Source organism: Phocoena sinus, chromosome X, assembly GCF_008692025.1.
Source record: "Phocoena sinus isolate mPhoSin1 chromosome X, mPhoSin1.pri, whole genome shotgun sequence".
NCBI lineage: Eukaryota > Metazoa > Chordata > Mammalia > Artiodactyla > Phocoenidae > Phocoena > Phocoena sinus.
The window spans coordinates 98,237,730-98,250,561 of record NC_045784.1 but is presented as its reverse complement, the minus strand read 5'-3'; the positions used below and the strand labels follow the sequence as shown (position 1 = coordinate 98,250,561).

Here is a 12,832-nt window from a genome sequence, read left to right as displayed (position 1 = left end):
GGGGGCATATCGCCAAATGACTTACAGTCAAGCTGGTGTCGCTTCGCAAGATTTTGGTACCCAAAGCAGCGGAACCGGGATTCAGCATCCTTCCTCTGATCACACGTTTCTTAAAGCAAGCATTCTGCGCGTTTGAACAGCGCCTCTTCATCCCCAACACCTCCTCCCAGCCCGCCCCCTAGTTCCTTCCCACCCTCTACCTCGCCCCCCCACCCCGCCCCCAGCCTGCGCATGCGTCCTAAGAACCCCCTACACTCGCGGCACAAGCTGAGAGTATTGTCGGGGGCTATTCTCTCTCCCAGGAACATGGCGGCGAGTCAGGGAGGTGGTGGTAACAGTGGGGGCGGCGGTTGTGGTGGAGGTGGAAGTAGCGGTGGCTGTGGCGCGGCCGGAGGGGGAGGTGGCGGAGCCGGAGTGGGAGGCGGCGGCGGCGGCGGCGGGACCCTGGTGGTGCCCGTCCCGGTACCGACTCTTTTCGGTCAGCCGTTCCCCAACGGGCCGCAGTGGAACCCGGGGAGCCTACAGCCTCAACACACCGTGAGGAGCCTGGACCGGGCCCTGGAGGAGGCGGGCAACTCCGGCATCCTGAGCCTCAGTGGTAGGAAACTCCGAGACTTCCCGGGCAGCGGCTACGACCTGACGGACACCACCCAAGCAGGTGACAGGACGGGGAGGGGGAGGGGAAGCTGGGCTGAGAAGGAGGAGGTGGGGGGAGTGGGTGGCTGCGTGGCTGCGTTGTTGGACTCTGCTGGTCTGGGCGGGTGCGCGGGGGCGGCGAGACTGACAAAGTCAGAGCAGCCAGTTCTGAATGTGAGGGGAAGAGCAGGGAAAGGTGGGGGCGGGGGCGGGAATGCTGACTGAAGGGTGTATGGAAATCGGGTGGGATGTGAGGGGTGAAAGAGCATTATTGTTAAAGCGAGTTTCCCCAGTAAGGGAGGTATTGACACCTTCCTGAATGCACTGCTAACTCTCGTGGATGTTCCCATCTTTCCCGGAGGAAAAAAAGGCAATACATAACATCATAATCTATACATATTCTTTAAAGCCATACGTGCCTGCAAGAATGGTATATCCCTTTTCCTAGTACAGCAGCAGTATTGCCACGGTTTTTCTGTGTTTTTATTTTGTGTGTGTTTTAATCATCCTAGAATATTCTTGCCTTCTTGTCACATATGCCTTTAAAGACTGAGATTTGTCATTTTCCTGGTGTTGAGATAGTGGTGGTTAAATTAGTATTTGCTGCAGTGGAAAATTAAATCATCAATCACTTATGTGTCTGGTTTACTAGGGGAAAGAGTCCTTGTTTGAGTTATGTTGGAGTCTTAATTTTTATTGCAGATATAACCAGAAATTTTAAGGGCATTTTTGAGAAACAAAATTAACTCCATTCTTCTTGGAGTTGTGGGTTAATGGTTCATCATTTTGGACAAGAAATTGGCTATTGTAATGTTCTTCATATACTCTCTGGTACTCTTTGTTGTGGATGGCATTTTTTGTTATGAACACACTCTCTTTCCCCTCTGCCTTATAAGCCAATGCCGGTTATTTTAGGTGTGTTTTGGTTTGATGAAGGATTTTTTACTTTTCGTAATCTTTAAATTTGTTATTTATGTGTCTGTTTTTATTTGCTTTGCTGAAAGAAATCATGGACAGATTGATTTTAATAGATTTAGTGATTTTGAAGCAATATAGTAAGTAAATTCACTCATAATGAGAAGCAATAAAAGACCTCTTATTTTCAGAATAACACAGTTTCATTGTATTACGTTTCTAGATATTAAATCAAGGTGTGTGTTTGGGTGAGGGTGGGGAGAGGAGGAAAACCTAAAATTGAAGCCTTCTACCCAATTATTCTCTTAGGAATTATCCTAAGAACTAGAAATGTGTAATTGATCAGTGATTTTGTATTTTGGAAAGCATGTTTGAGTATTTACTCCTTCACTCTGAACAAACAATATGTTCACATATTCATGATACATTGGCAAGATATTATACTACTTGGTATGTTCTTCAAAGGCATGAAGAAAAATGGTTTCAGACTGCATCATTATAGAGATATGTTGTTTTACTTGTTACCTATAAAAGATTTCTTTATCTATAGGACAAAGTTGAAGCATCCTCTCTTGGCATTCAGGGCTTTCACTGCCTGGCTCCAATTTATTATTGCAACCTTAACTCTTCAAATGCTCCTACATAGAACCCTCTGTTCCAACTAGGTCAGTTCTCTGTCCCTCAAATATAGTTTATGAATTTTTGCCTTATCTTTGTAGAAGGTCATCCACATGCACGAGATTTCCTTCTTTTCTCCACCTATTTAATGTTGTTCAAGCTCCAGCTTTTCCAAGATGCTGTCTCCAACTCCCTTAGTCCACAGCAGTCTCCTGTTTCTTTGAATTCCTGTGGTACTTATAGTCTTTACCACTTACCTGCTAGTGCTGGCTTTATTTTCTTTTTATGTTTTGCTTTCCCTGAGAAGATGGAGAGCTCCTTAAAGGCAGGGAAAGAGTCATATACTTGTTCAGTTTTCTCATTATATATTGCTTATATTGTACTTAATAATATTTTTCATAAATATGAATATCATCTTATGTGGTTATAACCACTGGCTTTTAAGGCTTCAGTTTGTTTCCTGAGGCAAGTTTTAACACAAACCAGAACCATATTTGTTCTTGGTAAAATTCATTCATCATAAACTTTATCAGTGCCTACAGTAACAGAGGACTTTTTGAGATAATTCCACCGCATTTTACTTTTTTAAAAATTGAATATATGTTCCTTGTGGGAACACTTCACAATTTAAATGAGAAATCTGTGGGTGACTCATTTGCCATTCACTTTTGACCAAATTCAGCCATGAACTAGTTAGGGACAATAATCTTATATGTAAAGAGACTAGTATCCATTATATATAAATGGAACTGAAGACAAACAGAGCACGTTTGAGATTATACATACATGCCGTACATACATACACATATATATACAGACATACAAATATGTATATACAGTATATTCTCTGCTTGATGAAAACAGTTCTGTTTGTTGATATTGTTATACTTAAAATGACTCAGTGGGATACTGTTTCAGTACCAAATTGATTAGACAGCAGTGGTTTATTGGGTTGGGAAGAGATTGGAAGAAGGGAAAATAGGTAGAAAGCTATTTGTTAATCTAGGTGTGAGGTGGTGAGAACCTAGGTTGAAACAAAATTGGATTAGAAGGGGAAATTGATAAATTTCAGAGGAAGGGAGAGGGCTTTTCACATTACTTTGCTGTTCCTTACATATACATAAGATGAAATAGACCTGTGGTTTACCACCTTGCCTGCATGTTAAAATCACAAGGGAGTGTGTTTTATTTTTTAAACCTATGTCTGGGCCCCACCCTAGATCAATTTAATCAGTCTCAGGGGCAAAGAGAGGGTTTTTTTGTTTGTTGGTTTGGTTTGTTTTTTAAGAATTCCCAGGTGATTCTAATGTGCAGTCAGGGTTGGGAAACTCTAAAATAGCTCATTTTTTAGGCACTCAAGATATATTTATTGTTTGAGTGAATGAGAACATTGATAAAAGTTTGGTGACTAACCTAAAGCTACTTGTCAAGAGGGTCAAAACCAAAGCTAGGAACCAAGTGTTCAAGTTCTAGTTCAGTATTCTTTTTGATAGACTTGAGTAAAGCAGACCCATTTTTTTCATCATATTATGTCTGTAGTGACTAGAAACTTACCAGGAAACTATAATTTCTCCAGTTCCCTACTGTTGGATAAATTTGCGTTAAGAAAATAATGCCCCTAGAATATGTAGCAGCAAAATCTTGTTTTGTCTATTAATAGTCTTCCTGTGAGGGAAAGTGGATAATAGGTTGCTGATGGCAAAGTTTATCTTTGGTACCTTTTTATTTCTCTTTGCATTTCTGGTGTCTGTTCTTCTTCACCTGTCCCCTCTCTCCTGCTGCCCTCCTTATTTCTTTTTCCGTCTTCAGCCTCACTCCTCTTCCTTTGCTGGGATGGAGCTCAACGCTAAATAATTATGGCAGCCTTTCCAGGCAATTAACATTTAAAAGGGAGAGTTTGCCAATTTACTTGAATCTCCATTTGGTGGTTTGTGCTCGCGACCTTTTTTGAATTGATATGCCTTGCAGATACTTTTTTTTTTTTTTTGGCCACGCGGCATGTGGGATCTTAGTTCCCGTGGAGTCTTAACCACTGGACGGCCAGGGAAGCCCCTCCAGATACTTCTTGATTAAAATACTCACCCGTATAAAAACATAAAAATAGGGATCAGAAAGTTGGTTACCCATTTCAGGAAAGTAGCTAACTCTGGTTGTAATGTCTTATCTTTGCTGGTCTGTGGGTAGATTTGGCAAGACAGAGGGAAATTGCCTAGAACTTTAAAAAGTCTGTCTGGATACTGTGATAATTTGTTGACTTTAAGAGAGCTTGGAAGTGATTTTAATGGCTACCCAAACAAATCCTGAAACTTTTCATATTTGACTTTGTCACCAGTGCTACAAATAAGTCTCAGTCTACTTGCAGCTGCTCCCTCTGCGTCTTCATACTTCTTTATGTCCATAAACAATAGGTCTGTGAAACAGATTTAGGAATTCTTTACATACATCAGATTGTGCTGTGTCCTGGTTAATCACGTGTTTTCCTGTAAACCTGGAGTCAACTCTAGTATTTCCTACATGTGCTGGTTCACCTCTTCAACTGTGGGGCATGGTGCATTGTATCGGCTTGTAAAATGGAGCCAGTTAAACTGTGCAGCATCTGATTTTGTAACATAGGTGAAGGCCATCTTAGCGCATTCAGTGGAATAACCTTGTGATTTTGTGGCCTGATTCAAATATCTGCCTTGCTTTACGTAATAAATATCTTACTGAAAAGTTGAATGTGAAGGACACTTTTGACGGTTGACTCATATTTTAATTGCTTCAGATTGAATTTGAATTGCTGAACCTTGCAGTGATTTATTTTATTCAGTGATGAATTCTTCTATAGCATAAATAGTTGCCCCTTAATTTCTTTTGCAAGTTCACACTTTAAAATAAAATGTTATCTTAAATTGGAGGGTATGTTTATCATTAAAATAATACCATTTATACAGCTCTTTATAAATTCTGAGCACTTTAATATATATTACCCTATTGTATCCTAATAATAACCCTTTGAACTTTGTAGAGTGCATAGTAATTACTCTTTGTTGTTGAGAGAGGTTAAGTGATTTGCCGGAAGTTCAATGGCTAGTGTATGCCAGAGTGTGGATCAGAGGCTAGGTTTTCCAACTCTAGCACTATTGCAGTGTTATTTCCATTGCAACACTTTCTCTTCTTATAACAAAGCTACTATTAAACACTGTGCTAATAAATAGGTTATTTAATCTGAAAGATGAATGCTTATTTAGTTTCATAGATTATATAGTTTTTGTTTGTGGTGCAGTGTGTTTTGTTTTGTGCATGGTATTTGCATAGCTTGTCTTCATGCCCCTCTGTTGGTTTTAGAATAGATTCATTAAGCAAGCTTTTATTGAACTCTAACTTTGGAAACATGATCCTCGAAGGGTTTACAAACTAGGTGAATGTGTACAGTAATATATGTAACAATTAGAAAAGAGTTATAATATATAATGTTCAAAATTGTATGTTTTAATAAACTGTACAATTAAGTGATATGGAACTGGGGCATAAGGCTTAATTTTATTGGGGGTTAAGTTAGTTTGAGAAAGTTTCCTATAGAGTTAGATATAGCTGAATCTTGAGATAAATGATCAGTATGGGATCAAGTTATGATTAAGCAGGAGGGACAGTTGCACTGTCAGGGGAGAAATTGCACTGATACGGAGTTGAGAATGACATTGCATGTTAAGGGCAGATGTTAACTGCAGGTTCACTCTATATTTTCTCAAACATACTTGGAGGCTGAAAGGAGGGAACTAGTAGAGAGTTCAGTGTTAAGATGCAAGAAGGGGAGGGGGGATCTTCATGGAGTGGGTGGAAAGTTGTTAGCAATGGAAGGGAGGAGTTACCTGACTTTTGCTAAGGTGAAGGGGAAGGTAGATGTTTGGGGACATTATTGTCTTAAATTTTAATCTTAAGTGAGGCAGTGTCATCTGGGAGAACAAAGTTACAAGCATAGGAATAAGTACTCAATAGAGCAAAATGCTTTAAGGAGTCATTATGGAGAGTAAGCCATAGTTTAGAATTAGGACTGTGTTAAGCAGCTAAATTAGTTGCTTTTGAACAATATGAGCTTACGATGTTTTCTGAAAAAAATTGTATATACTGCATGACAGGTAAAAGAACAGAAATGGTTGATTGGGATATTTTTGAATTGGGGTTATAGTGACACTTGATTAAGTTTAAAATTTAATATTTTGATTTAGATTATTTGTAACATAAACTCTGAAGCATTTATTTATCATCAAAAGCATAAAGATGTACAAGATCCAGAACCTCATTGACAGCATGAGAGATGATGTTAAGGACACTTCACAAATAAAAGTAATTGAATACTTCGAGCATATTGATTTCCTGGGAGGTGATATTTAAGTTCCAAGGCATACAGAGAAGCTTTGCAAAAGGGCATATCACTCTCCTAGTCTATCCCAGCAGTACACTCTAGGGGATACTTAAACTGTATGATGCCCACCCCCATCGTACAGAGTCTGTTCATCCTCATGATGTAGAAGGGGAAACCTTTTTCTTTTCTCTACACTTTGTGTGTATTTAGGTAGTTCTTGAAGCATTGTAACACTCTTATAATCAGTTTTCTGAAAAGTTTCAGAAAGTTTTCTCTGCTTCCCTTTTATAGGAAAAAATACCTTATACTCCAGGGAACCATTTAATGTAATAAAAGAAAACTGTACAAGTGAGTTTTATAACAATAATTTAAATTTGTGTTTAGTCTCACTTTAAACTAGTGTATTCAGTCTGCTAAAGGTCTAACTTTTAATCTTTACATTTCTCCTGTTTCAAATAAATTATAAATTGATAGCATTCCACTTACAGAATACTAGTCAATGGACTGTATGGATAATTAAACAATGGATATTGTCTCATATATTTTTTGACCGCAAAATTTTTTTAAAGTTTTTTTCCAAATAAGAAAGTAAGTTCTTCCCTATTTGTGGACGTTGTTAATCTGTGTACTCTTATAATTTGTGACAGAGATTGTTGTCACTTTTAAATTAATTGTTTAAGTTCCTTTCAGTGGAATTTTATGTATAATATTAGGGATTCAAGGTGACAAGAAACAGAAATAAAATAACTGTGCCATAAAATTTTATTTGAACTCTATTGAGACTAACCAATTCTAGAGCATTTGTGTATCTGGATTTCATTCAAAAATGACTTCTCTACATTATTATGTCCCTGAGAGACTCTAGAATGTGCAGCATAGAAATTTTCCCCTCTTAAAAAAGTAATTACAATATATAAATCCTTAATACTTTGAGCTAATTGGTTGGGGATGTCTGTGTCAATGAGAAATCAATTACTTTTAAAGATATTTATACATTAAAAATAGTAAATTGAACATAGCTATCTCCTTAATTTACCTTGATTAGTATGTAAGAATGGATTTGTCATATCTATTTTATGTAAATGGACAGGGTGATAAAGTTGCTGCCTTTAAGGAACTTATGATTTCCTAGTGGTATAAAATAAGTACTCATGTATCTATTATATAGGCTAGATCAAGGTTTCAAGGAGTGGGGGAACTTGACCCCAGGAGATATTTGGTAATGTCCGGGGACATTTTTGACTGTCACAACTTGGGGCTATTACTGATATCTAGTGGGTAGAAGCCAGGGATGCTGCTAAGCATCCTACAATGAACAAGACTGCCCACACAACAAAGAATTACCTGGTCCAAAATGTCAGTGGTGATTGAGATTGAGCAATGCTGGGCTAGAGTAAGATAAATGTCTTAAGTGAAAACAGAGTGATGTGCAAGTTTGAAGAGGGAGCGGTGACATGATTGTGTTGGTAGAACATCAGAGGGGGCTTTATAATGGAGATGGAGGATGGGCTTTGAAGGGGGAAGGATCAGATTTTATACTTAATCATAAAAAGAGGATACTATATGAATATTGACGTCCTAGAGTCTCTTCAAACTCAAAATGTCAAAAAAAGATCAACTTTTGTTATTGACCCTAGGCCCCCTGATCTCCCAGACCAGAAAGTTGGGAATTATTCTTGACTCTTCACTGTCCCTCACCCTCTATATCTGGTTAGGACCTAAGGCCTCTTGATCATAACTGTTTGAATAGCTTTCAGATCTGTTTCCTTCCTGTCCTCACTGCCATTGTTGTTCAGGTCCTCCTCTCCTCACCTTTAACTGGACCTATCAACAGTTTTCCCAAATGATCTCTCTGCCTCATGTTCAGTTTGCTTCAAGTCCAATTAGTCTTTCACACTGTAGCTGGAGCACTCTAATATGCAAATCTGATTGTCACTTGTTGCTACTAAAACACCTTCGATCCAGTAAGCCAGCTCCTTAATAATACGTTGCTTATTCCTTGTTTTGAACTTTACAAAAATGTGAAAAAGCTAATACATAACTCTGCTTTATATAACTGGTAATTTTTATATTATATTAATATTACGTTGCTCAGATTCATCCAAATTGTTGTATGAAGCTGTAGTTCATTCTATTTTTTAAAAAATTATATATTTATTTATTTTATTTATGGCTGCGTTGGGTCTTTGTTGCCGCACACAGGCTTTTCTCTGGTTGTGGCGAGTAGGGGCTACTCTTCGTTGCGGTCTGCGGGCTTCTCATTGCAGTGGCTTCTCTTGTTGTGGAGCACGGTCTCTAGGTGTGCAGGCTTCAGTAGTTGTGGCGCACGGGCTTAAGTTGCTCCATGGCATGTGGCATCTTCCTGGACCAGGGCTTGAACCTGTGTCCCCTGCATTGGCGGGCGGATTCTTAACCACTGCGCCTCCAGGGAAGTCCCTGTAGTTCATTCTTTTTGGTGGCTCCATTATCTTTCATTGTGTGACTATAGTATAGTTTATCCACTATCTTACTCCTGGCCATTTGGGTTAACATATTTTTGCTCTTGTGAGCAGTGCTGCTATAAGCGTTATTATACATGTCTTCTGTTGGGCACGTGCAAGAATTTCTCTTGTGTTTATTCTTGGGAGTGGAATAGCTGGATTGTATGGTATGTTAATGTTCAAATTAAGGAGATAATGCCAACTGGTTTACAGTTTACCTTTCCATCAACCTCTGTAAGAGATCCTATGAATTCGTATCTCCTCCAACACATAGTATTGTCAGATTTAAACATTTTGGCCAAACGAGTTTATTATTTTTAATTTTTTTGGCTGCACTGAGGCATGTGAGATCTTAGTTGAACGACCAGGAATTGAACCCGCACCCCCTGCAGTGGAAGCGCGGAATCCTAACCACTGGACTGCTAGGGAATTCCCCCAAACGAGTTTAAAATGGTAGTTCAATGACGTCTTTTTTTTTTTGTAGTATGAAACTATTTTTTTTAATTGAAGTGTAGTTGATTTACAATGCTGTGTTAGTTTCAGGTGTACAGCAAAGTGACTCAGTTATTTATATATATGTGTGTATGTGTGTGTATATATATATTTTTTTCAGATTCTTTTCCATTATAGGTTATTACAAGATATTGAATATAGTTCCCAGTGCTATACAGTAAGTCCTTGTTGTTTATCTATTTTATATATAGTATCTGTTAATCCCAAACTCCTAATTTATTCCTCCCCGCTCCTTTCTCCTTTGGTAACCATAAGTTTGTCTTCTATATCTGTGAGTCTGTTTCTGTTTCGTAAATAAGGTCATTTGTGTCGTTTTTTAAAGATTCCACATATAAGTGACATCATATAACATTTGTCTTTCTCTGTCTAATTTACTTCATTTAGTATGATAATCTAGATCCATCCATGTGGCTGCAAATGACACTATTTCATTCTTTTTTAAGACTGAGTAATATTCCATTGTATATACATCTTTATCCATTCATCTGTTGATGGACACTTAGGTTGCTTCCATATCCTGGCTACTGTAAACAGAGCTGCAGTGAACATTGTGGTACATGACTCTTTTTGAATTATGGTTTTCTTAGGGTATATGCCCAGTAGCAGGATTGCTGGGTCATATGGTAGTTCTGTTTTTAGTTTCTTAAGGAACCTCCATACTGTTCTCCATAGTGGCTGTATCAATTTACATTCCCACCAACAGTGCAAGAGGGCTCCATTTTCTCCACACCCTCTCCAGCATTTATTGCTTGTAGACTTCTTGATGGTGGCCATTCTGACTGGTTTGAGGTGATACCTTTCTTGGTTTATATTTCCCTGATCACCAGTTTCATTAACATATCTTCAAATGTCTTACCTACTTGGCCATATATGTTTCCTGTACTGTGAAATAATTTATTTTGCCCCAAATACTAATACTATACTAATCATTTGTCCATTTTGTATATTGTATTTTCTCCTAGTTTGTAACTTGTCTTTTTTGCTTTTTAAGGAGTCATTTGCTGAACAAATGTTCTACATTTTAATACAGTCAAATTTATCAGTCTTTTATAGTCACTATTTTTTGTGTCTTGTTTAAGAATGTGTAAAATATATTCATGTATGTTTTTTACTAAAGGTTTTAAAGGTTTGTTTTGGGTGTTTCAGTTCCTCATCAATGTGGAGTTGATTTTTATGTATAGTGTGAGGTAGAGGTCCTATTTTGTATTTTAGTACATGGACCATCTTTTTCCAGATATATCCCTGCCTACTTCTTTTCTTTTTAACATTTTACTGAGATATAATTCACATGCCAAAAATTCACTCATTTAAAGTATATAGTTTATTGGTTGTTAGTTGTACACTCATCACTGCAGTCTAATTTTGGGATATTTTTATCACTTCAAAAAGAAACCCCATACCCATTAGCATACCCCCCCACCCCGCCACCAATCTAGACCTAGGCAACCTCTAACTTACTTTTTGTATTTATAGATTTGTTGATTCTGAACATTTTATATAAATAGATTCTTACAGTATGTGGCCCTTTGTGATAGTCTTCTTTCGTTTATCATGTTTTAAAGTTCATTTATGTTGTAGCATATATCAGTACTTCATTCCGTTTTATATCTGAATAATATTCTATTGTACATTTTGTCCATTCATCAGTTGATGGACAGTTGGGTTGTTTCCATTCTTTGGCTATTATAAATAATATTGCTATGAATATTATGTAAAAGTTGGGTAGATGTATGTTTTCATTTCTCTTATACATGTAGGAGTAGAATTGCTGGATCATATGTTTTTTTTTTTAACATCTTTATTGGGGTATAATTGCTTTACAATGGTGTGTTAGTTTCTGCTTTATAACAAAGTGAATCAGTTATACATATACATATGTTCCCATATCTCTTCCCCCTTGCGTCTTGGATCATATGTTAATTCTATGTTTGACATTTTGAGGAAATGCTAAATTGTTTTCCAAAGTGGCTGCACCATATTACATTTCCAGTAGCAGTGTATGAGGATTCCAGTTTCTTCATATCTTCAACAACACTTGTTGCTATCTGTATTTTTGTTTACAGTCATCCTAGTAAGTGTGAAGTATAATCTCATTATAGTTTTGATTTGCATTTTGCGAATGACTAATGATGTTGACCTCCTTTCATGTGTTTATTGTCCATTTATATATCTTCCTAAGGAAATGTCTGTTTAGATTCTGTCCACTTTCTAATTGGGTTGTCTTTTCCTTATTACTGAGTTATAAGAGTTTTTTTTTTCTTTTTCTTCTATACATAAAACCCTTACCCAAGTATATAGCTTGCAAATGTTTCTTTCCTAGTCTGTGGGTCGTCTGCTTTGAAACACAAAATTTGAAAATTTTGATGAAGCCCATTTTATCTTTTTTTTTCTTATGTTGCTTGTGCTTTCTGTGTCATATCTAAGGAGCCATTGCCTAATCCAGGGTTATGAAGATTTACTCTTGTTTTCTTTTGGTTTTATAGTTTTAGCACTTACGTTAGACATATTATCCATCTTGAGTTCTTTTGTTTGTTTGTTTGTTTTTCAATTATAACTTTTTTCTTACCAGTAAATACTGTATTTTACCCCTCAGGTGTGTTGGTACTTTTTTGTTTTTCAGTACACGGGCCTCTCACTGTTGTGGCCTCTCCTGTTGCAGAGCACAGGCTCCGGACGCGCAGGCTAAGCGGCCATGGCTCACGGGCCCAGCCGCTCCGCGTCATGTGGGATCTTCCTGGACCGGGGCACGAACCCACGTCCCCTGCATCAGCAGGCCAACTCTCAACCACTGCACCACCAGGGAAGCCCAGTACTTATTTTTTAAATTAATTTTTTTATTGGAGTATAGTTGATTTACAACGTTGTGTTAGTTTCTGCTGTACAGCAAACTGAATCAGCCATGCATATACATATATCCACTCTCTTCTAGACTCCATTCCCATATAGGTCATTACAGAGCAACTAATAGAGTTCCCTGTGCTATACAGTAGGTTCTTATTAGTTATCTTTTATATGTAGTAGTGTGTATATGTCAATCCCAATCCCCCAGTTTATCTCCCCCCTTTCCCCTTGGTAACCATAAGTTGGTTTTCTACATCTGTGACTCTTTCTGTTTTGTAAATAGTTTCATTTGTATCATTTTTTTAGATTCCACATATAAGCGATATCATATGATATTTGTCTTTCTCTGTCTGACTTAGTTCACTCAGTATAACAATCCCTAGGTCCCTGTATGTTGCTACAGATGGCATTATTTCATTCTTTTTTATGGCTGAATAATATCCCATGGTATATATATACCACATCATCTTTATCCATTCCTCCA

The 12,832-nt window shown here is 37.7% G+C and overlaps 1 protein-coding gene across 1 annotated transcript in view; it reads left to right on the top strand.

The window, feature by feature from the left end:
- Positions 1-257: 257 nt before the first annotated feature.
- Positions 258-12,832, top strand: part of LRCH2 (leucine rich repeats and calponin homology domain containing 2) — a 102,768-nt gene continuing 90,193 nt past the window's right edge. The window contains exon 1 of the mRNA XM_032620823.1: positions 258-658. Coding sequence (XP_032476714.1) covers positions 307-658 — 352 coding nt within the window. The 5' untranslated portion in view covers positions 258-306. The remainder of the gene's footprint in view (positions 659-12,832) is intronic.